The 27,947-nt window shown below is 30.5% G+C and overlaps 1 protein-coding gene across 3 annotated transcripts; it reads left to right on the forward strand.

Annotated features, from left to right (window-relative positions):
* Positions 1-27,932, forward strand: LOC122717668. 3 transcript variants are annotated; one of them, XM_043941936.1, is made up of 13 exons: positions 1-237; positions 5,066-5,179; positions 5,412-5,611; positions 6,216-6,686; positions 7,402-7,915; positions 7,979-9,119; positions 9,197-9,550; positions 9,665-10,047; positions 10,663-10,959; positions 12,621-12,787; positions 22,272-25,653; positions 25,915-26,337; positions 27,323-27,928. In XM_043941936.1, the coding sequence occupies exons 2-13, from the start codon at positions 5,082-5,084 to the stop codon at positions 27,408-27,410; spliced, it is 7,518 nt and encodes a 2,505-aa protein (XP_043797871.1). In that variant the 5' UTR covers positions 1-237; positions 5,066-5,081; the 3' UTR covers positions 27,411-27,928. The 3 variants fall into 3 exon arrangements, with proteins under 3 accessions (XP_043797871.1, XP_043797869.1, XP_043797870.1); XM_043941934.1 differs by having other exon boundaries at positions 22,272-26,337; positions 27,323-27,929; XM_043941935.1 differs by lacking the exon at positions 1-237 and having other exon boundaries at positions 5,159-5,295; positions 22,272-26,337; positions 27,323-27,932.
* The last annotated feature ends 15 nt before the right edge of the window (positions 27,933-27,947 follow it).

Genomic DNA, 27,947 nt, shown 5'->3' on the forward strand with positions numbered 1-27,947 from the left:
TGGTGGCAGCGCATGAACCGTGTGCGGTATCGTCACGCGAAAAATGTCTAGTAAAATGAAATGGAAACGAAGAACGTGTGCGATCTCTCAGAAAAATTCAAAAGTTGTAGAGACTTAGTGATCAAATTTACCGTAAAGACGATTATAACAGTGTAAATAGTGTATCTTTTCTATAGTTCCCCGGGAGCGGAAAGCAGCCGCAAAAGAGGATAATTTGGCTCCAGAGTTCACTGTAAGGTACAAATTCTCGCTATTTTTAGACTCTACCCGAGTGTCGATTCTCATTCAGAGCATTCGTTCGTTTCATCGACGATTACAAGTCTCAAGAACGGACATGTATCCTGAATAAAGAAATGTTACGAAGAAGCGTCGATTTTCTGTCGTGGGCGTTTTCGATTACTCAATAACGAAGAAGGAAACCTCACCATCATCATCATCCTTCGTTTTCGTCATGGTTCTCGAATATTTATAATATTATTATGAAGTAATATCCAAGAACATTTCTTCCTTCGACATCGTGAACAATCGAAACAATTAACGGATGTTCCTAAAGAACTCATCGAAATATCAGAATGCTATTTTTATCGATAGGAACCTACATACCGTGCTACGTGCTTTAGTTGCATACGATGCACAAATACATACACATACACAATGACATACATTTTATTCAACCTAATTGATAGAATGATTTTTGACTCGATCGATGTCTTATTCATCGGTAAATTAATTTTTGAGACTACTCATCAGTCTTTTCTGTTGATTTGATTTTACTGTCAATATTTACATCGAGTTTCACCGTATATACTTGAATTTATGATGCTCAATCCTGATATTAGAATTTAAAGAAAGTAGTAACATTTTCTCACATTATTTTTATACGATACGATTTGTATTTCAATAATATTTCATATAATACAATTAATTAATTCTTTATATTTGAAATCAAAGAATTTGAAAGTTTTAATGAAACATTAGAAAAGAATTACTAGAATTGGAATAGCATAGATCCAGATGGTCGCGAATGAAATTCACCAAGAGTAGTCTATTAATTCTTGATGACTCAAACTTTCGTCGCGAGAAATTGCGATCCCGCGTACAATCACCCATTGCGAACGTAGATAGATTCATTCATATATGCAATACGAGTCGTACGATAGAATAATAAAAGTTTTAATAATAATATGTGAATCATAAGATACCATACAAGTCACCAGATGACGTCATGTTTGAATGACATCTTCTACCCCTAACAAATATTGGATGATTGATAATTTGAAATATATTACTTTTTTACTGCTTTATCATTTTTTATAATGGAGAAAAAAACAATGAAATAATTGAGAATCCATAATATATGTAACGAATGAATAAAATTTTATATACTATAATTGTAGAAGGTATATGAAATAATATGAAGTAAAAATTTACTATTTAATTTGGAATGCATGAAATGTAGGTGTTTGGAAGCGACGTAACAAGGAACCGCGCGTGCTCGGTCGATCGTCGATGTTTCGAGGCCACAATAAGACAGAATCGACGTTGGCAAATTTTTCGAGCGATCGTTGCCAAACGGCGCCTTCGCGCGTCGACCCTCTATTTTGCGAGTATTTCTTCATTCGATTCATCCACCTAAATCACGTAATATATATATATATATATATATATATGTAACATATATATGTACACACGCATATATGTATATATATATATATATATATGTAATATATACGAAACAATAAAACAAAAAAAAATTATTCAGGAAGTAAGCAATTCATATTATAAAAGTGCGATAGTTCGGTACGTTACAATCAGTCGCGCATTTATTTCTAATTGCTCGGTCGGATTTATCTCGCGTTCTTTCAGACTTTGCTCGTTGACAAGAGGTATTTTAAACTCGATCTATAAATAAGAAGTAAAAATTATCGTGACCTGGCTACATCGTTCCTATAAGCATTATATCCAAATTACTCAGCTCAGGATCATTTGCGATAACAAGTCACATCATTCGAGCAATGACATAACAGAATATGACGCGACAATATGTCAAATTTTGAAGATCAAATTGAATAATATTCACTGAGTTTTATGTTATCGACATTTATTCACAAGTCTTGGTTGATTCTGAAACATTGAAATTGATTTTTGATTTGACCGCGGAAGTGAAAAAAGAGAGGAAAAGAGAAAATGGAAGTCATTAGGACATCAGCCCTGAAGCTGATCTTCCCACGCGGCGGGTCTACGTGCCCGCTAAAAATATCGAAACGCACCACGATCGAGTATCGAGAACGAGACTGACGGAGAGAACGCGACTTTGTACGCGCACGTGTTCTAAGCGATGATTAGATGACAATTAGACAATTCTCGTTTTTATGATCATATATATAATTTCGTTCACGTTACAACAACTTTGACAATCGATGCAATAATAATAAGGAAAACACGATTGGTATTCGTATTCAAGATAATTTAATTCGATTAATCAATAAGGTACTTAAACTACCTACTTGTTCGAAAAAGAAAATAGTAAAAATTGTTGGTTCTTTAATCTCTATTAAAAGTGGAACTCGTTTGGCACAGATTGGTGTTCGTTGATTCCCGCAGCGTGACTTGTGTGACAATCGGCCAAATGAGATTGTCGCGAGGAAGTCAAGGTTTCGAGAAATATTATTCATTTGCACTTCGAGCAAGGAACGATTTTGGTATACGTTATCAAGGTTACTCATCGAGGTACTAGCAAATCAAAATATTTTGAAACATTATAAATTTGTTAAAAAATTAGGATCATGCGCAAAAGATCCAGAGAGATTTTTTGCTTTCGATGTCTCGTCATTCTCCTTTCTTATTTCCTTGGGAGAGAAATCATTTGTTATTCACGTTTATGAAATTAATAAATTATTTCTTAATTCACGAATCAAATCACCGTTATATATTGAATCCATCATTGTCACCGGGTTGATTCGAAAAATAACAACGAAAACAAAGGAAGTTCCGATATCGAAGGAATAAGATTCGATCGAATACAGTTGGCAGCACGCATATGGGAAATGGATACACGTATCGTCGGGGAGGCGAACGTCGCGAGAGACGTTGATCGGCGGGAGAGACGCACACCGGCGTCTCAACACCGAAAATAAACTCACCGCACTTTGTCCGTCTGTCCTTCCTTTTCGGTTTCACCGTAACTCCGATAACCATACTCTGCCTCTTCGTTATCCTCAATCACGAGACTGCGGGGTTTCATTCTCTGAGGCTTGGAGGTCGATCCTCTGGCAGGGTCACCTTTCAAAAAAGATCATGCGTCTCTTTATTCCCTTTCTTTCTTTTTCCTTTTAGATGGCGTTATTCGTCTTCCGCTGCAAATATCCGGCAAACGATCATTTCAATACACCGCTTTTCTTAAGTGAAATATCTGTCTATCGTTATTTCACTTTTTAAGTTTATAAATTATTATGCGTTTTTTTCGAATAAATTAATCAAGATTAAAAAATTATACGTGCTTTTTAGGAATTTAGAATTAGGTCTAACTTATTTTTCTTAATGAAGACATTATAATGAAAATGATAAAAGATTTAAATTTTTATATATATTGAAATACTAGATATTTTAAGACTCGTGTATGGGCATAAACTTGACAAAATAAAAATCGATATTCGATTCAGTAAAACTTCATTTATATGAATGAAACTCTAGAAGTGTCTGATGCCTGAAACTCTATTTGAGTCCCTGTACCTATACTATTGCTGACGTTTTAATATACATACACCTGCGCCTCTTTTTACACGGCAGGTGCGTACCATGCAAAAAAAGGATTGTGTAAAATACAAAGAACAGGCCATAGTTACATTACATGTTATATCGAGAAAAAAATTTTAAATATTCATACCAGAAACGTATGATTTTGACGTATGAATTAATTGAATTAATTGCATTAATTAATGTGCGTTTTTGCCATCGTAAAAAAAAAGAAAAAAATGTGTAAAGCTTAATTGCGTAAAAATATAACATAAAAAGAAATTCAATTATAATAGAAAATATATTTTATATTTTTAATATATTAAAATAAATAAAAAATTAATTCATTAAATATTCATTATATGTATACTTGCAAAACCATTATAAATATTAGTTACAAAAAATTCTTGGTTTTGTACTTATCCAATAATAGTATTGATTCTTACTTCTGATATGGCTTGACCAAGGTTTTAAAGTTTGTTTACGTTTTTTGTTGAGCATAAAAGCAAATGGCCGAGATGGTCGAAGAAAAGCATATGACGTGAAACAATATTGATATTGTAAAATTTTTTTATTTTTTATCTTTTTTAATAAATTATTTTTATCAACATATTTTTGAAGTTTTCCTGATCAAAATAAAATCAAAAATGATATTTAAATTATATTTTCTTATTTAAATAGATAATAAAAAAATTATCATTTATTAATGTAATTATACGCAAATATTTCAAATAACATTGTTTGATATTATTTTGATTAGAGAAATTGTATAAATATGTTAGTTAGAAAAGAAACTAAAATAAGAAAATTTATTGTTGTATTAATATTCTCACATTTAATCTCAGATCAAATTACGTAGCTTGTGCATCAAGCTTCGCGACATGTTAGAAAGAGGTTCACTCTTATGGTGGGGATGAATGTTTTGCAATTACGTCATACATTAATTTTGCAATTATAAAATATTTATTATATTATGCATTTTAAAGAAAATATTTCGTAAAGTTTTCTCATATGAATATAAACTTCTATTATATAAATCCGTTTATTCTCTAACAAATTTATAGAAATAGAATTCTATTATATTATGAAACAAAGATCGCAATAAAACTTTCTAGAATTTTAAAGTTTTTTTTTGCAAATGAATATTGAGATGAAAGATGAGAGTAATTATCACTTTCAAAGATGATTTTTAAATTCTCGAAAATTGCTATCGATAATATTTTTCAAATATAATAACTCTTGACAATAATTTTCGACATTCAATCTTAAATATATTCGCATTTTATGTTCGTTTATTATTTGGCTATACTAATATATGCTTTGTTTTTAGATAAACATAAGGAAAAATGGTTGTGGGAGAGGCAAGCATACACAACATAATGGGAGGAATGGAGAGTACGGGTGGGGTGCGACTTCACAATCACAAACGGAAGTTGAAGCAGAGGTATGAAGAGCATTACGAATATCTTGTGGGGTCCATCCGTGGACGATTGGCTATCGAATCGGTTGGCTGTCGTCGGCCATTGGGACCGGTCGGAGATCTTTTAAGATTGCCGGAACGTAAATAACACGAGATCGTTTGTTCACGCGCCAGTCGTAAATCATTCGTTAAATAGTAATAACGCGTGGTTCAAGGCATTTCTGTTATTATTCCGTGTTCCATTTATTTTCTTCAGGTTTGACATCATCAAAAAGCTTGGTCAAGGTACTTACGGTAAAGTTCAATTGGGGATCAACAAAGAGACGGGACAAGAGGTGGCAATAAAGACTATAAAAAAATGCAAGATAGAAACGGAAGCCGATTTAATCAGGATACGAAGAGAGATTCAGATAATGTCGAGTGTACAACATCCAAATATTATTCATATATACGAAGGTATCATTTTACGTATATCAGGATTGGGCACTTTTTATTTTTGTTTTTTATTGAAACAAAAAAAATGATCACTAACAATAAAAAATAAATATATTTGAACATATTCAATCAATTTTAAAATTTTATTTGAGAAATAAATTGTTTCTAAATAATTTATTTATCATACGTTTTATTATTTCAAATAAAAATAAAAAATAAGATGAAATAAACAAAATAAAAAACAATAAAGCTGTATATATACTTACATGAAGCACAGATTTCATCTTAGATTGCTATATTAAAATTGCTATATTAAAAAATAGGCAAGATTATATGTAAAAAACAAAAAAAAAAATTTACTGAATAGAAAATTATTTCAAAAAATATTTTTATATTTATATTATTATTTTTATATTGTGATCAAATAACAAATATCTAAGTAATAAAATAAAATAAAAAATGCTAAAATAATTTATATTTTAAATACATCAATATATAATAACAGAAATGAAATAATAAAAGTAAAATATAAATTTTATATGAATAAAAATTTAGTTTCATAAATAATGCCTAATCCTAATCTATAATTTATTTTTAAATTCTGATTTTAATTACATTTTTCTAGTCTTCGAAAATAGAGAAAAGATGGTGCTGGTAATGGAATACGCGGCCGGTGGCGAGCTCTATGATTATTTAAGTGAGCGTAAAGTATTGACAGAACACGAAGCAAGACGAATATTTCGACAAATAGCCACCGCCGTTTTCTACTGTCATAAACATAAAATTTGCCATAGAGATTTGAAACTCGAAAACATTTTGCTAGATCAGGTTGGAAATGCAAAAATCGCGGATTTTGGCTTATCAAACGTGTTTGATGAGCAACGATTATTAAACACGTTCTGCGGTAGTCCACTCTACGCCAGTCCCGAAATCGTTAAGGGTACTCCTTATCATGGTCCTGAAGTTGATTGCTGGAGTTTGGGTGTTCTTCTTTATACTTTAGTTTACGGTGCCATGCCCTTTGACGGGTCTAATTTCAAACGACTAGTCAAACAGATCTCACAGTCAGATTATTTTGAGCCTAAGAAACCATCGCGTAAGTATCTCTCATATTTCTTTCCTTTCATTTTTTTTTTTTGGAGTTATTATAGTCAATAACAAAAATTTTCATATTTAATGCAAACTCAATTAACAAATTATGTTTAAATTAAAATTTATAATAAATTTTTATAATAATAACTTTTTAATATAATAATAAATTTTATAAGATACATAGTGTTTATCAGTTAATGAGTCATTTCATCCATCATGAGAAATACATTAATTATTATTATAAATATTTTTATATTTAATAATAATTTAAAAATTTTTTTTAAATACATAATAATATATAAAAAATATTAAAATGTATCATTAATTCAAATAGATTAAGAAATATTGATGTAGGGCATAATTTTTTTTTTAGAAAATATAATTCATGTAGGTCAATCTTTTTTAAAATTTTTGTCAATGCTGAATAATATAAAAATTTTATAAAAGATACATAAAATATTTAAAGGATTCTATTTGTTTTAAAAAAAAATATTCTCAGATGAAAATTCTATGAAAAAATGCTAAAATCTTGGAATGATTTAATTCTCTGAAAAATATTTTTCATTGAAAAAAAATTGCTCTATAATACATGTACATAAACTTTTATCAAAGAAATCAGAATATTCAGAAATTTCTTATAAAATATGTATTGTATAAAGACTTTTGTGACTAATTCTATTTTTAAGATAGCATTGTAACCAATTCTGTTTTTTTTTTAGCTGCTTCTCCTCTTATCAAAGACATGCTGACTGTTTGTCCTGGCAGGAGAGCAGACATTGAAAGGATTTGTACCCATTGGTGGGTAAATGAAGGATATGAACAGAATTGTCTGGATATTGCTGAAGAGTTAGCGGCTCAGACTCCTGTTCGATTGGATTTGCTACTCTCTCTGGTACCACAGTCCGCAAGTGCAGAGAAATTGGTCATAGGCGATCAACAATCAGCCGGAGATGTTCCAAATAACGTGTCTTCCGAAACTCTAGTACCTACCAGATGTCATTCTGTTGGAAGCTTAATGGAATTAGATCAGAGTAGTTCCGATAGGAGGATAAGAAGAGAATTACTGGAAGAGGAGCCGAGAACTGCTCCAATCGGTGGAGATGCCAAGAGAAAATTAGAGACAACGCCGTCTATGGATGAAACAGCTGCCGCTGATGCAAAGAGAAAAGAACGATCTCGAAGAAAAGAGAAACGGGATGAACCGGAACCTAGAATGTATAAATCTGCGTCAAGGTAATTAAAATGCTTGCATATGTTTTCGTTATTTTTATCTTAATTTATTCTTTTCCATTCTAGGCATCATTCGGCACCAATTCCAAATTCGATCACGGAGGAAGCTATGGAGGTAGATCCTATGGTAACTGTTCCTATCAGCAAGACTGTCGACTTGAATAAAATAGAATCTACAGCTGCTTGTTTAGAACTGATTAAAGAATGTAGCGAAAGATCTCCGAGCAAAGAGCGAAGCAAAACACCGGTAGTTTTCGAAGAGGAGCAACCACTCCAAGATGTATCACGGCAAATTTTATCAGAGGATCGAATCATTAACGATCGCGGCTGTGACGATGAGTACTCGAAGAATGAATGTCGAGCGAAATCAATGGACGACGGACATCGCGATGAAATTATGTCGAAACCTTCTGAAACGATGAACCTCGCGTTCAATCAGACGAATATATCCGCACCTTCCAAGTTCGAAGTATCGAACGAAAAAGTAATTGGAAATGAGAGATTTGATAAAATATCGTCCGTTAGTCAAGACGATGCGATCAATCTTGAGGCAACTCAACGAGAATTTAAAAAACTTAAAGAAAAAGCACTCTCTCTTGACTCAGAACTCTGTAACGAAGTGCGAGAAGTTCCTGCGAAGACGTTCGAAAGAAGGCGCTCCAAAATATTCGAAACTGCGGAGAAGTTTAATCAAATGGCATCAAGCGTGGAAAGTGAAAAGCCTAAGAAAATCTTCATACCGGGTGTGAATGTTGGAGGAGCAAAGCGCGTATTCGAGAGAAAAGCTAGTCTTTCTTCGATAACCACGCCTCCACCTATGAAGCACACTGCATCGAAAATGATTATCGACGTTCCGTCTACGACGGATACGAAAAGAAATGAAAATTCGAGCGACAAGTCGAAGCAAACTCGAAACGAGAATGAGGAAGTGGAAATGGAGGGAGAAGAAAAGAAGAAGGAGGAGGCCAAGAAACGAGCCGTCGATATAATAAGTGGTGCTATTGGAAAACCACCTATGCAAAGGAGGATAAACGGTTCTCCGCCGATATCCCCATCAAGTCAAGAACCAAAGAAAATTTCATCAAAAGTATCGTCAAAGGTTGGAACGAATGATTTGCGTTCAACGACAGAATCTGTGTCTATGCCAAATGTTGAAACGAACTTTTCGTTCGATGAAAAAACAGTGGATGCTAACAGAGGAGCCACAGTAAGATCGAAAAATCTTAATAACGAATCGATGCATATATGCATCTTTATTTAACTATTTATTTCACTATCTTTTAGGTTTCCACTGCGTCTGAGGCGTTCAATAACGACGAAGAGCAAGAGGAACCGAAAATGTCCAGCAAAATGGAAATTACTCTGAAAAGCGCGACTTTACCCAGACCACGAAAGACGAGCAAAGCCGAGATTTCTATGACCGGTGCGAAATCTTCCGGGGCTGAATTTCCTTTCGCATTCAAATCTGAACTCGAGGCCAAAATTGATGCGTTCCAACCGCAGAAACTGCGAACACAACGATCTGAAGTTGCTTTTCCTGTTGCGGCTGCGGTACCACAAACCAATAGAAGTTCGAGTTTGGAACCCGAAACCAGACCAAGGAACATTGCGCCGAAAGAAAGAATAATTCCAATCCAGGTATATCAAATCGAATTTTATATATATATATATATTATAAGACTTGCAATTATAATGTATTTTAATCATTTAATTGTTTTTTTCTTTTGTATAAAAAATTTGCATTTATTTTAGATGGAAACGGATAATCAACAGTCGCCACAATCATCAACCTCACCACCGTCGAAATTACCACCGATGCCTCAACGATCAGTTTCACAGCGATCTGGTTCGTTATCTCGTCAATCGACCGCAGACTCGGATACTGATAGCGCTCTCGGATCTACCGTTGGACCTGAGCCAATTCGAAAGAGTCCTCGAGAGTACATTATTCCCATTGCCGTAGAAGGCGGTGGATATGTTACCCCCAGGTCTGGTAGCGTTGAACCTGAAACCAAAACTGGTAGTTCATCTACCAGCACAAACGTTCCCCGATCAAGGTTTGGCAGACCTCGGAGAATGAGTTCTCTTCTCTCGGATGCCAGTGAGGACGAATCACCGTTCTCTTCGTTGCATAGGTAATTATTGCTAAAAATTTCATATTTTTCTTTTCTGATATATTGGTGAAAAAGTAATATCGATTTCATTTCTGCAGAAATAGATTAATTTGTTGTAATCATATATTTAGTTTTGTAATTGTTTCAAATCATTTAAATTCTGTATTATAAATATTATAAAACTATAATAGTGATACTATTATATTTTTTATATTTTTGTAAAACAATTGTCGAGAATATTAATATATATATTAATTTTTCATTCACTTTTAAATAATGTTATCTTATAGTTAAAAATTTAATTAAATTTAATGGACTATTCACTAATATATATGTTCATTTGTTTCAAAAATATAGAAAATATTTTTTCAGAATAATTGTATTTATATTTTCTTTAAATCTATATAATATGAGTAATTAACGTATCACTGTCATAATTAATACTTGGTTCTTGAGCTCAGATGACTAGAATATTTTATGAAGTAGTATATTTTATGAAGTAGTATACTTTTATAAAGTAAATTTATTATAAACAAATATATGAACATTTGAAATTATTTCTTAGTCAAGATGAAGATCAAATATGTGATTGATCAAATATGTGAAATGAGTTTATCTTTTATTTTTATCTTTCAGGGACAGCGAGGATCTCTTACAACGACATATGCATCGGTTGAGAAGCTCTCGACCTACAAGGCAACCATCAGAACACGCAGACAGTTTATCTTCTGGCGAAGATGACGATGATGATGGATTCGAATTATTAACTGCCGAAAATTTATTTTCCACTCTATTGTCCAGAGTGCGAAGCTTGACACAAAGATTGAATGTTGACGACAACCGTACTACCGGTTTTCCGAGTTCCCGATTGTTCGGAAGACTAGGATCTAATTCTTCGCAAGCTTTCTGGGGTCTGAATAAACCATTATCAAGGTAATATTCATTTATATTGTTTACAATTTGTTCATTTGTTACCCATTGCTTTTTCTTAAGCATTCAATATTGCTTCTTCTTTCAAAGCATCCGCGATTCGCTTTTTTCGAATATCTTTTTAGCTAGCTTACTGCTCGTATGAACTTTCAATAGCTAATGACAACGATTTAACGCTTGTTTGTGCAAGCTACCAGACATATGTCGAAACGAGGACCGTGACTACGTGAGTCCAATTGTTAACAACAACTTTAGAACAATGTAGTCTATGCTGATTATTTTAGAAGGTAGTGCAAAATATATCACGAGTAATATATCTCGAATCGGTTTATATAAATCTCTTTTTCCTTGTATACACGTAATACGCACATAGAAACAAACATCATAAAGAAAAAATATTTTTTATAAATGACAGTTTTATACTTTGGACAGCAGCATACATTTGTTACGATTTCTTTCATTTATGCTCTCTCGTGTATATTCGACATCAGAGTTGGGCATTGTTCAAATAAATTTTTAGGTTAGATTCAATTAAGTTTTAGGAATTACTATTTACGAATAATAAATAGTTTCTTATTCGAATAAAATATAACGAATATAATATAAATGTAATATAATATAAGATTGCTAAGCATCATCTTAATTGAAATCAAAAACAATAGTTTTTAATCTTGCGAGAATTTATAACGATAATGTAATGAACTATAGTCAATGAAAAATTATTTTAATAATATGTATAAATAAAAATTATATTAATATATTCGTAACATTTTCCTGATGAAAGTGAAATTAGTTAATCATATGTATTAATTATATTTATTATAGTCTTTCTTTTTCTTTCTTGTCACAAAAAGTACTTCTCATTGTTAGACTCTTATTTATACAGACATAAGACACGTCATATATACTGTACAATGTCGCATTTATTGTCATTTAGCTCTTTCGAATAACGAATAATGTATTGAAATGAATTTTTTTCGAATAATATTATAGATTTGTTAATAATAAATAATTTTTCTTTAGATAAAATCATTATTCATTGTTTACGAATAAATCTGAGAAATTATTCTTTTTATAATTTTTATAATCCTACATCTAGTTCTTCGAGTTTTTCAAAAAAATTCTTTATTATACTTTCCATCATTTCTTTTATTTCTTTAATTATTTTTCTTAATATTTTTTCTTTTCATTTCTATTCACGTAATTTTCAATTTTTTTGTTTTTTTTGTCTTGTTTAACTTTATTTTCTCTTTTTTTGTTCTTCTACATATGTTTTATATTACATTTTGTTCCTAACTCTTACTTTTATTTTTACTTTACTACTTCTTATCAATTTATTTCACTTTCATTTATTTTTTCTTATTTCTCTGATTTTCTTATCATGTATTCAGCTACTCTTTTTTGCTCTTCATATATAAGTTCTGAATGATTTATTCATTATTCGTTATTCGAATAAAATTTGCTCAACTCTGTAACAATTTTTGTAATGTAAAATGTAAAAATAAAATTTTAGAAAATAATGGCGCTTATCGTAACGCGCAATAACCCGATGCATTAGAATTTTACAAAAGCTTAAAATGATGAAAGCTAAATGATAATATTTTTGATTTTTTACGAAATTACAAAAAAATCACACGAATGTTTTTTATCTGTTATGAATTTAGGCGACTGTCGGAATCTCAATTCAGGCATTCGCTCAGTCGGGAAGGTGATATATTCTCGAGAAAAGATTCTGTAAACTCATCAAACCCGGGAACTCCAAATAGTCCAGGATCACATGTTCCTTCGAGGGAAACAGTGTTCGATATCGGCAGTAACACTTTACCAAGAGGTAAGAAAATGTCAAGCGATTGTTCTACGAATTTTTACTGTACGAAACAACCGTATCGAATTGCAATATAAATCATTGGTATTTAACGAAAGTGAACCCTCTGCGTTCTTTCTTCCATTTATTCATAATTATCGGAAACTTGCACGAAACTCGATCGAGCAACGATCGTCGAAATGATTTTCGGAACGCAAATGGTTTACACACAGGATTCGATCCAGTGTTAAAATTTTATTGCAACTTTCGCTTAATCAGGCTAATCTGAATTAGCTGTACAATAGAGATACATTTCTACATAGTATCTCGTTAAAACGTGCCTTCGCAGAAGCAATATTAAATTAATTTTTTCATCAAATGTAAAATGTTGTAGACCTGAATCATCATGAGAGAATGAACGAAATAATTCAAAAGATATCGATTCGGTCGAAACAAGCTTCTGCCAAGTTGCGATACGATGATCGTTGCTATTTTACCACTGGTTGAAACCACAACTAGTGCGAGAAAATGCTGAATGGTATTCAGTATGCATCTCCTAGTATACCTAGCTATTGTCGAGTCGTTGATAGACAGAGCATATCTTTTTTCTTTACTTTTACCGATTCACCTCTTTTCTTTCCATTTCACTTCCTTCCTGTTCTCGTTCTCTCTCTTTCTCTATATCTATTTTTTGCTCTAATTCACTCTATCTTTCCACCCATTTGTTATTTTTTTTTCTCCTTTTCTTCCTCCACTTCTCTTTCTCTTTCTTTTTTTTTTTCTCTTCGTCTCTTTCCGAATATATTTTTCGATGTTGTTGCCTGACGATGTTTTTGCAACATTTTATACTAACCTCATATATAGAATAAATACATATATGGTTCTTGTTTGGCACAGGTGGGTAAACGTTTCGGTAATTTTCAGCCGAAAAACAATTCTTTCGAGCAAGAGTATAGCAAGAGAGAGAGAGAGAGAGAGAGAGAGAGAGAGAGAGGGGCAGTAGTGGATTTAGCGAAGTAGGAACCCTTGGTGGTATAATTTTTTTCGGGGCTTCTAAAAAGAACACAAAATATAGAACACAATGAGATTTATCTCTTTTGTTAAATATATAATGTGAAATAATATTTGTACTTATAATAAAGATATTTATAAAATAACACACATACACATACACATATATACATATATATAAAGAAAACAATAGATTAAAAAAAAAAACGATACGAACATATTTTATATAATATTATTATATTATATAATATTGTTATATTATTTAATTTTTTTTTCGATCTCATATTTTTTTAAACAGTTTATTACAAATTTTTTAAAACAAAAAAAGATTTTTCTTGTTGATAAATTCTAAATGAGAATGGGATATTTAAAGTAATTTTTACGAGATTAAGAATAATCATTAAAATAATCCATAAATTTATTGGTTGTTTCATGTAAAAGTTATAAGATATTATTGATTCTATTGAATTATTATTCTATTGAATTACTTAATATTATCAATTTTTTCATTTTTATATTTTTAAATGAAATATTTTTTGTCATACATTGATTGCAAATAGTTATTCTTTACAAAAAAAAAATGATTAACTTAAAAGATATTTTAATTTGAATTTTATCAAGTTTGTTATATACAAGAAGAAAAAACAAAACATGAAAAGAAAAATATCATTTTGTTCCTTATCTATACAGTTTTAATAAAATTTAAATTTAAACATTTTCTAAATTAATAATTTTATGCATTACAATATTTTTGTATTGTAATTTTCAACATTTATTATTAAATAATTTATGGATTATTTTAGATATGAATTATTATTTAATAATTCATAAACATTCTTATTTATTATATTGTACAACTTTTCTTTTGGCTTAAAAAAAATCGTTCCACGAATATTATCACTCTGTATGTTTGGAAACATTCAAAACATTGTTTAAGCAATTTTGTATGCTTTCGCCACTATATTATATTTTTTTTAAAAATAGCAAGAATTCTTTTAATTCGTTATTAAAATGCATAATATTTATAAATATTTTATATTTATAGAAATTTTTTTAAATTTCTTTATATAATTTTTTTGGAGAGATCTGGCAAATCTAAATCGTGGAATATTTTAAAAATTTCAATATTATATCTATAAAAAATTATATCTATGAAAAATTTGTTTCAATCGATAACCTTTTGAAGCTCGGGGCCCCTGACAGCCGCCAAATCTGACTACCGCTAAATCCGCTATTGAAGAGAGAGAAAGAAAGAGGGGAGAGCGAGTCAATCGTTGGCTGTTTTTTGATCGAAAGTCACTCGGCTGATCGAAACGTCACTCGCGCGTGTCTCTTTTTGGATTTTGAACGAGAGCATGCGAACGGTATCTGCCTGTTGTTTTTTTCTTTCATTCTTTTTTTTTTCTTTCTTTTATTTTTCTCTTTTTTTTTTTTTTTTTTTCTCCCATTTCCACAAAGTTGAGAACAATTAAATACGAATAATACGGAGGCCGAATCTTACGTAATTCTGAGGATTAAGCGCCCAACGGTTGATCGCAATATTTTTTCGCTCGCGTTTAGAAAAGTTTGAGCATTAAAATTACTCACAGACGTAACTCACACTTTGCCTAACATAGAACCTCGTAACGTACAATAGTAGCAAGTTGCAATGTTGTTGATTTACATATTATCCCATTAACACGTAGTAGTTGCAATTTATTTTTCTTCTTTAATTTGTTCAGTGTATTACACTAAAGTTTATAAGCATGATTGCACACGTGATCCATACACACGAATACACGAGGAAATTCAGTTCTATTACTCTCCAAGAATAGAATCCATCTTTGATCAAAATTTATGCATCTACTTCACGTCTATCGTCGACTCTGCAATCAGCGATCAAAGGAGTTATCGTTTTCCACCGCTAAACGATATTTTACAGTTTATATTTTCGGTAATACACCAAGAATTCATTTCTTTTCCATCAACGCCTTTTATATTTTTTTCGCTTTCCTTTTCGCTACCATATTACATTATAATGTTGGATCGAAAGGGAAAAGAAAAAAATGAAGAAAAAACGATACGTAATGGAAAGAAAATGAGAAATGAATAATAGAAAAAGATGTTTGGTAATTTAATATCTATGTAATATTTTATGTTGAAAAAGAATAAAGAAACAGAGATACCCTCCAAGGATATCCAAAATCAATTTACATTTTATTCGAAAGAATAGTGCCAGAAATTGCGTAATGGGCAATTTGTTGAGACTACGAATTGCGAGTTTTGTTAAAAAATCGATATCTTGTTTGAAAACGACTATTAACGATTGATAAATATTAAATGTCGACGAACGTCGTTCGTAGATTTTGAAATGCGATAATGCTTTAACGGCTGGTTACCCATTTTCCGCTCGGCAAAGTTGGTCAAAAGAATCATTCGGTCGTGAGAATGAAGTTTTTCGAAAGAGAAATTAAAAAATAAAAAATTAATCCCCCACTGGCATCATTCTTTTTCGTTGCTCGTTACATATATATATATATATATATATATATATATATGAGCGAATAGTATGAATGATTATCGAAAATATATTCTAGAAAATAACGGTGGAATCGTATTGTCTAAATACGTATAATTGATCGTTTTTTCTGACGGTTGTTGCAGCGACCGTACGAGTGACTCTACGTAGGCGGGCAGATGCTAATCCCCAATAGGCAAATCAAGTTAGGTACTATGCTACACTCATATTCGGCGAACGTCACCTCGTCGAGTGAACGGTGCTCTCTATTCTCCTTCTCGATGTCGTTCGATTGATCACACACGTCGGAACACTCAGGTGACCTGTTCCGCGCGACAGTTGTCCAACTACGCGAACAAAACATCTCGATTCCATTCGCAAAAATACTCACCCGCCATCGCGTTGCTCCATCGTTAATTATATAGCATGTATATGGCTATCGATTATAGTGGATACATTTTCTGACAATTAACAAATATATTAGAATGATAAAACGGTAGTGCCTGCTGCTTAAATTCAAATCAAAATGTCTCAAAAGCTAAATGACTTAACCTCGTTACTGTCTCGTTACTCAATATCAAATATAGCAAAAGTAAAAAAAACATAATAAACGAACAAGCAAGATATCCAAAAAAAGTTATATTTCTATAATTTTCATTTTATCTTTCAAAAAGTGATAATCGATTGATAAGATTCTCTTTATAAAAATGAAATTCAAATATGATATAAATTGTATGAGTTTTGATTTGGAATAGTTTAATTGATTATTGGTTAAAAAAAAAATCATTCAATTTATATCGCATTTGGATTTATTTTTAACAGAATCTCATCAATTCATTAACATTCAAAAAGATTCTTAAAGAAAAAGTGTTATCTCTTTGAAGGACAAAACTGTTCTACTATGTCTTTCTCGCTTGTTTTTATTATATATATTGTCTTCTAAGAAGTTCTAGTTTCAAACTCAAACATATTTTGAAATAAAATCTTTATCTGCTTTGGAAGATAACAAAAAAGATAATAATAAGAATCTCTATATTAGAAACGAGCACTACTGTTCCTATAAATTTATATCCCATAAATTTGTTTGATAAACAATTTTAATTTATTTATCAGAATATTAATCCGTCAAAAAATGTATCTTTAATAATCGCAGCCTAACTGACGACAGATGCGAAAATGAAACAGAAATTGACACATGAAAAAAACACAAAAATCAAAATATTGACGTGGTTTCAATTTAATCTTCGTCTCAACAAATATTATTGCTACTATCGATCATCGGTTCTATTGCGTTTGAAGATCGTCGCACATTTAATAACACAAAGCATTAATAACAATGACATATTCGTATTCTTTACATGTATTTTAACTATTTGCAGTTATATATCTGTTATCAGTTATCCGAATAATTTTACAGTTTTCATCACATTTGTTCTTTATTATTAAAAGAAATATATTTTCGTCATCAATGTAAAAAAAACCTTGGGATTGACTCGCATAATTTTTGATGATATGAAATTTTACATTTTTGTCGGTATTTTGTCGTTAATATTCAATTGTATAGGCAGTTGTCAAAATTTAAAAGCAATTTTATTATTTACAACATTAATATAATTGTTTTAAAAATTTTTAATTTTTTTGTAATTTTATTCTTTGTTAATGAATTTTCATGACAATTATTTCATAACTATAATAATTGTAAATTAACTATTTTTCATACATATCAATGTAAATCAATTCTTTGCATTACAAAATGCTTTCAAAAATATAAAATAATGTAATATAAAATATGTATATCAATATAAAATCAAGTTCAATATTATTGTGTTAAATATATGTAAAGTTTAAAAAAAATAATATAATTTATTTATTATAGACAACATTGTTTAATAAACTTATTAAAAATCAATATCAATTGATAACATCTACATTTAATGAAAACAATAAACAAAGAGTTAATTGAAATGCGTCTACTTAATAATAACGCCATCTAGGAATAGTACAGAAGAATGTTTATACTGTGGTATGTCGTTACATAAATATACTTCTATCAAAATACATATAATGTGAATATATTGATATTTGTCTATCTTATGAGTGTTTTGTGTTATTGTATGAGTAACGATTTTTATTCGTTATTCGCTTTTGCACGATTGGTATTTATTATTTTGCTATTCTATTCGAAAATAGTTATCTTTATGATATAAGGATATGTGGCAAAGAATAAACCGTATTATGATGTCGAAACGAATACTTATTAAAGCGAGGAGTAATTCGGATCAACAATACTTTGTTCGAGCATATGTACGATGATCGTTGTTATTACTGTTATCGCGTCTTCAAAAACGACAAATCCGTGCATCCATTGGAAAGACACTATCGGGAGAAAGTGTCTCGATAGATTGTGTACCATAACGCGAAGGAGCTAACCTTTGTTTGAGATGGCTGATATTTGTTGTGTTTTTAAGAGTTTAAATAACAACGTTTTATTACTTTTATTATATTGTTCTCAGCATGCTTTAATAATGCTACTATATTGTATTTAATAACTGTACACTGCATTACTCTTGGTTTAATTTACATATTCGACGCGTTGTGATTTAAACACTTAAAGTGATATATATATATAAATATATATATATATATATATTTATTTCGTTGTTGAGTGCAATAGTTTATTTTACGAATTCGTAAAACCATGTTGCTTACAAATTAGCAATTGAAAATTGAATGAAACTATTAACGTTTTTAAATAAGAGTTATTTATTAATTATTATTATAATTATAATTTTTAATTTTTAAATCGTTTCTTTGTTTTCAGTTCTTTGTTTTTAGTTATTTTATATTTTATATTTATTTTTATTTTTATTTTATTTTAATTTTGGTGTTTTAATTGTTATTTTATATCCGTTCAATAAAAATTGAAAAAAATCATATATTTCTTATAACAGATATTTTAAGATAAAATATTAAAAATTAAAATTATTTTCTTCAATTAAAATTTAAAATTGCTAATTCCATATATATATATAGAATTTTTTAAAATATCTTAAAAACTCTTTTTTATAAAAAATATATCGGTGTAATTTCGAAATTGTTATTAATCTAGTTTTAATTTTTATTTAATAATAAAATTAGCAAAAAGTTCGGTTCAAAAAATGACATCAAATTTTAGATTAATAATATATGATAATCCATCATCGAAAATTACAACTTTAACTTTTTTAAAAGAAAATAAATGTTTCTATTTAATTGGAACTTTTTTCTATTTTAGCAAAATGAAAATTATTTATGCAAAAATATATAGAATGAACGTTTCAATAATTATATTCCATTCTATAATTATTTTTTCGATCAAAAAAGTAATAAAAATATTTTAATAGTTTCATTTAATCGCTATCAGAAATAAAAATGATTCTATCCGATTCGAAAAGTAAACTACGGCGCTTCGCAAATATCGTTATCATTTGTTAAAATTTATCGAAAACCTATAAATTAATTTTCGTATGCAAGCCTGTTTTGTTGCATGTAATCCTTCACGTTTACACTTGATAATTTGTTGCATTAATATATTTAGAGACACGTATACATGTATGTATCTATGTATGATGTGAGTGTGTGTGTGTGTATGTGTGTGTGTGTATCTATTTATCTATCTATCTATCTATTTATCTATCTATTTATCTATCGATCCATCTATCAATCTGTTTATCTATCTATCTAATAATATGTATATCTATCCTCGTATGCTTGCCGTGTGTATATCTGGGATTGTATGCGTGTATAATTGTGTGTGACATACGTTTTCAAATGATGTACATTTTCAAAAAAAAGATATCGCTAGATCGGTTACGATTACAGTGTGTAGGCCAAAAGAGTGCCAAAGTTAACGAACTATTGATGATTTTGTCTATTCAATTATTCAGTTTGATTATAATTTTATTATATTTTTATTATTATATTTTTTTTCTTTTAATTTTTTTCTCTCTTTTTTTCTTTTCTTTTTGTTTTTTGAAATACAATCAGTCCCAAAAAATATCTAGCTTTATAAATATTTTATATTTAGTTTTTCATATATGAAGATCATAACAAGATTTGATAAGTCCATTTTGATCCATTTTAATTTTTTCTGTTTTTCACGTCAACTAGAAGTTAAGAAAAATAGCTTTAAACTGAAAAATTTTATAAATCTCAAGATATGATAATTTTAATTATAGATATGCAGTAAAATTATACAAGAATACCAACTTTAAAATTGCGCTTGTAAAAATTTAAAAAATGTGATTTATTAAATTTATAGTGGTCTCATTGTTTTATAACGATCATTCTGTGGATTTTATTTTCTCATTTTTAAATGATTAGATCATCATTATAAAATGAAATAATAAATATTCACGTCAAAAATTGAACCGAGTTGCTTTTTCTATATTGTTACTTTGATATATTTTTTATATTTTTATATTTTTTGTAAAGTATCGAATGTGGCTGAATACTTTTGGGATTAATTGTTTTGCATTTTAATTATTTTTTGTGCAATATTCAATTAAAAACAACAAAGAAAGAACGCTATTTTTGTTTTTCTTTCCTTCCTCACGCGGACAAAATCATTGATCGTTCAATAGTGGTCGTAACACGGTTTCTCTAGAGGTAACTTTCATCAGTTAGATTTATTTATTAATTTTTCGAGAAATTTTATAAGAGAAGAGAAGAAGTTTAATGTATGTAGAAATAAAGGAGTGTAAATATCGAGAAAATCCGAGTATTTTGTTCGCTTCCTGCCAAATGAAATGCCCGTACACCAATGTTAGGCATAAATCGATTAAAATTTTTAATTTGATTTATAATCAAAAAAATTAATTATCGAAAATGTCCATATTGATTTAATTGATTGATTAATTAATTATTAATGAATATAAATAATAATCAAAATAATTAGTAATATAGAACAAATTTTTATAAATAAATATATTGAAATTTATTTTTATTATTATTTAATAATTATTTTATTATATTTCAAAAATTAGTAAAATATAATTAATATGACAAAAATAATTTTAATTGAATTAATGAAATTTTTAATGAAATCGAATTTTTAATTTAATTTTATTTAAGAACTAATAACTGTTAATTGATGATTAATTTTTTATTATCATTTAATATTCCATTTTCAAAAATTCAATCAATACAGACAGAATTAACTTGAAATAAAGAAAATTTAATAAAAATTTAATTTAATTAATATAAATTGTATAACAAAAACTAAATTAATTAAATAATTAAGCGATTAGATTAATCATGAATTTTTTTAATTTTTTTAAACATAAATATTAATCACATTAAAAATTTTAATTATATTAAAAATTAAATGTTTATTTTAATTTCAATTATCATTAATCTCTAAATTAACGATTAAATCATTTTTAAACATTTTTGACTAAATATTTATTTTAATCATAATTAAGAATTAAATATTTATTTCAGTTGTTATGCTTTGCATCTTGACCATAGTTTCCAAAATATATTTTTTTTTATTTGTAAGATAAATAGCAAAATGTGAGACATTGTAGATATACATAGATAGATATAATATCTTTAAAGAAGAAGATAGAAATTACACATATTTTGATTGCTGAAAATGTAACTTTAAAATATCTATGATGAACTTGATACGTGCAATATTGAAATTCAAACTTTTTATTATCTTCGTGTATCTCTATATTTATATTTTCAGTAATCAAATTGTAATTACATTTATAATTTTTTATTTTTACATTTTGCGTTATATATATAATTTGGAAACAAAAAAAGTAATTTTGATTTATCATTCTTAAGAAATAATTAGACTAACTGATAGCCAAGTTATAAAACAAAATCCAAAAAGAATACAAGATATAACTGTAATTAATAATTCAAAATTTAATTGTAATCATTTATCATTAATACCATTCAATTTTATCATTCAAACTGCCGTGCGTAGATATTATCTCGAGATTTGTTTTTCAGATAAAGTAGCACGCGAAGGCATAGAAGCGGAATCGATACGAGTCAGAAAAGAGTCGCAAGATCCATTAGAACAAAGCTTCACGCCAAGTTTAGCTCGACGATTGAGCAGAAACTTGATCGAACAAACCAGACGCTCATTGACGAGATCGCCATCTATATCGCGTGAAGCACGAGCTCAGTCAGCCGAAAGGGATTCTTTGGATACGTCCGATCTCGCAGACCGATCTGTCTCTACCATTTCCGATCAGACCGAATATAAAGATCGGTCGGCCAATCGTCGAGCCATTAGAAGAACAAATAGTTTGTTGGATCCATCCACTGAAAGAGAGAAATCACGAAACTTGGCTCGTCGATCCGTTCTCAATCTCTTCGATGACGATGATGTCGATCATTGTTCCTCCCTGCTCTCAACATTTCCCAGGGAAACTATGGTTCATACTCTGGGTAGATGGTACAAAGAAACGAACGGTGGCCGATCTAATACGGGAAAACTTCGAAAGGACAGTTTTCGTTGTTATCGTACAGAAAAGATTCAAGAAGAAACCGCGGATGATACGTTCACAGACAGAAAGGAGAACAACAATATGGATAACGGTTCAGTGTCGGAGTCCATTTCGGCCTGCGACTCGAACGCAAACCCGTTAGACGCGACATCTAGTTTATCCACTAAGTCGGAATATGAAACGTCACCGACCGAGTCTTCCTCCAATATAATCGACTACAAATCCGTGTATAAGTCGGATCCATCGAGAAACTTCGAGGATAGAATGCTGGCCGCGGAGAATTTGATTAAAGAATCGAAACTAAAGAATCTGAGGTCGGCTGAGAATCTCAGCTACCGAGACACGGACAAATGCGAGAAACGTTCATTGATCTCGATCGGTGAAGCAAGCGGACCTTCGACCGTCTCAAAACGACGAAGCTGTATACCCAGCTTGAGATTGCGATCCGGTTCGTTGACTAGAGAACCGTGCACGGGCATCGACCGTCGGAAATCGTACGCTGACTCGCAGGATGTTGCGAGTCTTGTCGTGCGTGCTCTTGGCCCAGAAAAATCATTGCTGAGCAAGTTTTTCAAAACGAATGGAAACAGATTGGAAAACGACACGAATAACAAAGAAAAAGAAACGGAGAAAGAAAACCAGCAAAAGTCGAAGCAACGTCGGATATCGCGATTCCTGCGTCCAGATTTCTTCGATACCCCCAGAGAGGAAAGTCGGTATGCGAAAGAGAAGGAAGCGCAGAAAGCGGCGGAAAACGAGCGTCGCAAGTCTCGATTTATCCGACGTAAAAATGAGAGTAAAGCAGCGCCACAAGCGATAGGAATAAAAACTACGGCTACAACAACCAGCCGAGAAGGTAGCGTCGATCGAGAAAAGAAACGGGAGAAGGAATTGAAAAATGAGATCAATTTGTTAAGAAGAGATCGAGGATCGCGAGAGAAGGAGGATCCCCACGAAGAGAAAAAAAGTGTGGACTCGTCGGATAAAAATACTCGAAACGGATTTTTGCATTCGTTGGAAAAGAAATTAGAAAGACTTCGGTCCAATGATGAGCAACAAGAAGAGAAAACAGTAATGGAGAAGGCAGTTTCAACGAACAAAGAAGAAATGGAAAAAGAGATATCTCGGGAACGATCCGCACCTCCTATCGATCATCCGTCTTCAAATCATTCTGACAACATTGCTACGAAAGCGAACAGTGTCGAGGATCTGTCTCGAAAGAAATTAAATCAGAACTCCTCTAAAAGCAAAGTCTCTTCCGTCCTCGGTTTGTTTAAAACCGGGGATACAAATAAAATCATAAATGGAACTCGATCACAGACTGCAATTTTAACGAAGTTGAAGAAAAGTCCGCCAAAATTGGTAAAATCTGATGTTATTTCCAATGAGGATGCTACTGTTCCTGTCACTACCAGCAAAATACCAACTAAACTTTCAAATACTGATTTCAAGATAACGAAGAAGAACGGAGATGCAAAAAAAATGGAAAAGTTGGAAAAGACAGTTTGCTCCTCTATGTCTGAATCTTCAAAGAGACTCTCGTTAAAGGAAGGATCGAAACAAGAGAAAACATCCGCTTGCAAAGAAAAAAGTGCATCCCGTGAAAAAGAATTTGAAGGAGAAAAATTGATGAATCAAGAGATGGAAACTGATACTCGCGAGAAATCGAATAATGATGAGAAAGAATCTGTGGAAAAGAAATTGACAAGCAAAATGAAAAAAACGAATCGATCTTCTTTGGAGAATGGTTCGTCTGTGGAACAGAGCAAATCCGAAGACACGGATAAAAAAGCAAAGAAATTAATTAAAAAAACTTCTGAAACTTCAGAAAGTAATGATTCTAATGGTGTAAAGAAAAAAAAAATTGTCCGAGTGGTGAAAAAAGTCGCAAAGAAATCAAACAATGATGCTAGTGCCGATACTGATAAAAATTTGGACGAAAAGGAAAAATCTGGAAAATCACGAATAAAGAAAAAGATTGAGTCAAAAATCGGCACTAGTATCGCGAAGAATGCCATCGACAAGACGAAAGAAAATAGTGGAATAGAACCAAAGGACAAAACCGGTGGAAAAATTTCAGCTATTGGAGATCGAACTAATTCTGGAGACGAAACAATGGCGACAGAAACAAAAAGTGATCAATCAAAAGGACAGGAATTTCAGCAACGAGTAAATAGAAGCAATTTAAAGCTTGATCTATCTAAAATACCCCAACACTCATTCAGGAATGTCACACCAAAAAAGGATTCGCCGAAATCAGATGCGCCAAAAAATTCTATCGATTCTCCTAAATCAAACGAAGATCTTTCTGGCAAACTAATGGAATGTCTTTCAAAAGTGACACATCACGCCAACATTGCTGGTAATAAGATAATCATAGATAAACCGTTACGCGCGAAAGATGTGGCCGAATTGAAGAAAGAGGTAACTGAATGTGCGAAAATCATCGAGAGCCACGCGGAATCGATGACAGTTAATAATACGGAATCAGAAAATCCTTCAGAGGGAGCACCGATTGAAGAAGAAATGAAAGAGAAAGAATCAAAATCGACAGATTATCCGAATGAACTCTTCTCTCCAATGGATGAACCTGAGAGTTTCGATTCGTGGTCGGTCAGTTCAGCAGAAATGAGTCACGCACGGCCCGACTTGCATTCTCCAACCTCGCCTTCACATTCGCTGTTTAGTCGAAACGACAAGTCGGATAACTCAGAGTCAATAATCGACCGAATACGTAGGCGTAGTTTCTATTCACGATTTAACGATAGGCGAAGACCGTCATTGACCGCTCCCCCTCCAGGCGTCAATCTACCAACCAGTGCCACGCTGCCGAGAAAATTCAGTTTTTCAGGACATCGGGAACAACGAGATCGCAGCAGGTATGGAATAGGATATACAGGATTGGCCACGGTTTCGAAACCCACTCTCAGGCATACGGCAGAGAAAAGTTACGGCTTATACGCTGAAGATGGCGTTGCGATCGGTCGCAATCGCTCCCTTGATAGAGGTATTCGTTATTCAGATGCTGGCTATGTTACCGATCTTAAATCGCCGACCGAATACGTATCTGTTCTCTCCTCTTCCTATGATCCCGTTAGAAGATATCTTAGATCACCGACTTTCGACCTCTCCACTTCTAGGTCGAGATATCATAGTGCTGATTTCTCTGCGGATGCAGACGTAATCTACAAACCTTCTCTTTCCGGTTTATCAAATGATTCTGGAATTGACAATCATGTTTACATTGGTCTTGGTTATTCTTCCCTTCCGAGGAAATATGGAATCGCGGAACCAAAAACTATCGAATATTATGAGGAACTTCTATCTCCAAATACGACGGATTATTTGCCGGCTAGAAGATCACCAATATCCAACGAGTATTCTAATAAATGCGAGAACGGATATTACAATGGAAATTTGGACACATTTAATCGTCAATTTGAACAATCGAATATTATGAAAAGAAAACCTAGTTCGGAGAATGCAAGAACATTAGAGGTTTCAGAAAGTGGCGCTTCGAGTTCTCCTATCTCCTGTGATGAACAGTCAACGGAACAAAAAAGGTAATGTTCCTTTCTTTTCTTCTTCCATTTTTTTAAAGACATGATTATCCATAATATCATTATGAGACATCAAGACATTATAGAAATAAGTAAATAGATTACAATATATTAATTGTAATAAAATCATTCAAAACATAGAATGTTTTGTAATATGTAGAAATAATTTCAGAGATTAAATCTTCTGTTATTGAAAATAATAAAAAAAATTTATACAAATATATATATATATATATATATATATATAAATGAAGTATTTTATTAATTTTTTTGTCTTATATTTTTTATCTTAAAAAATTAATTTTATTATGTTAAAGTTTTAATTTTATACATTTCATAAATTATATATAAATTATTACAGATATCATATATTTTTCTTTTAAAATTATATTATTAAAGAATATTTAAATATTCTGTATATATTTTATTAATGCAAATTATAATCGATATTTAATTTTTTGATTCTTATAAATTCTGTTGTATATGAATTTTTTTTTTATTATAATTTCATTATTACATCACTATAATTATTTTATTATATTATAAAAATATATTATAAAAATATTATAAAATTATATTTATATTTTTATATTTTTATATATATCCATTGTTAAAATACCATTATTAATATCTGATTATATATATCGAAATTATTTTGATTAATATTTATATAATATATATTAATATATTAATATAATAATTTATATTATTTATATAATATTAAATTTTTACATGTTATATATTAAAATTTTTAAATATTAAATTTCTTTTTATCATAATAATGCATTTTTTCGAATCGAAAATAAAAATTCTTTTATTGAGAATTCTTTTTTAAACTTTTATTTGCTTTTACAATAATTTTTACAATATTATCGATATATCGTTAAATAACATCAAGATAATAACATATCGATATCATTAAATGTTCATTTTCCTCTCTAAACTTTTCATGAATGAATTTAATATCGAATTCGTTTTAATTTTTCAGGAATAAAAATGAATGCACGCCCGAAGTGAAATGTCTCCATTCAACGTGTACAGAACAGATGACAAATTGCGCCAAGGATCACAGTTAATTTTGATTACATGATAATACTTTATAATCACTTTGCAATTTTTCTTCGATATACGACGCCGATTTCTCGGATTAATGTGAATACGATATTCATTATTATTCGTCGTATATGATCACCATTTCGTTGTAAAACTTTTATAGTAATTTTTCGTTTTTTTATAAACGAATTTCCAAACTATAGCGAAATAACGTTCCTATATATGTTACAAGGACAAACACACTATCGTCTTTCGATTATCAATTACTAATTTTCTTCTAGTCTATTATTTAATTTAATTTGAGATTTTGGATAACATTGAAATTATTTGATTGTACCAAAGAGAATATTTATCTCACTCAATTGATTTTTTTCAAGACCGGCAAAATTTTTTCGATTGCCGAATGTTTGTGGCACAATTATTATTATGCCACAAAAAAATATTCATTATCGCAGCTATCTCATCCATTATCTCATATTTAAGAACTTTTCTTTTTTTTTTTTTTTAAATTTAAAAATACGTACATTGTATTAATTGTTTTCTATTATTATTATTATTTA

This window comes from Apis laboriosa, unplaced genomic scaffold, assembly GCF_014066325.1.
Source record: "Apis laboriosa isolate Shangri-la unplaced genomic scaffold, ASM1406632v1 scaffold56_cov145, whole genome shotgun sequence".
In the NCBI taxonomy this organism is placed as follows: Eukaryota; Metazoa; Arthropoda; class Insecta; order Hymenoptera; family Apidae; genus Apis; species Apis laboriosa.

Coding starts and splice junctions, on each gene's coding strand:
- LOC122717668 (XM_043941934.1), top strand. CDS start 5,082: ATGGTTGTGGGAGAGGCAAGCATACACAACATAATGGGAGGAATGGAG. Junction 9,120..9,196: donor ATGCTAACAGAGGAGCCACA/GTAAGATCGAAA, acceptor ACTATCTTTTAG/GTTTCCACTGCGTCTGAGGC. Junction 26,338..27,322: donor CAGTCAACGGAACAAAAAAG/GTAATGTTCCTT, acceptor TTAATTTTTCAG/GAATAAAAATGAATGCACGC.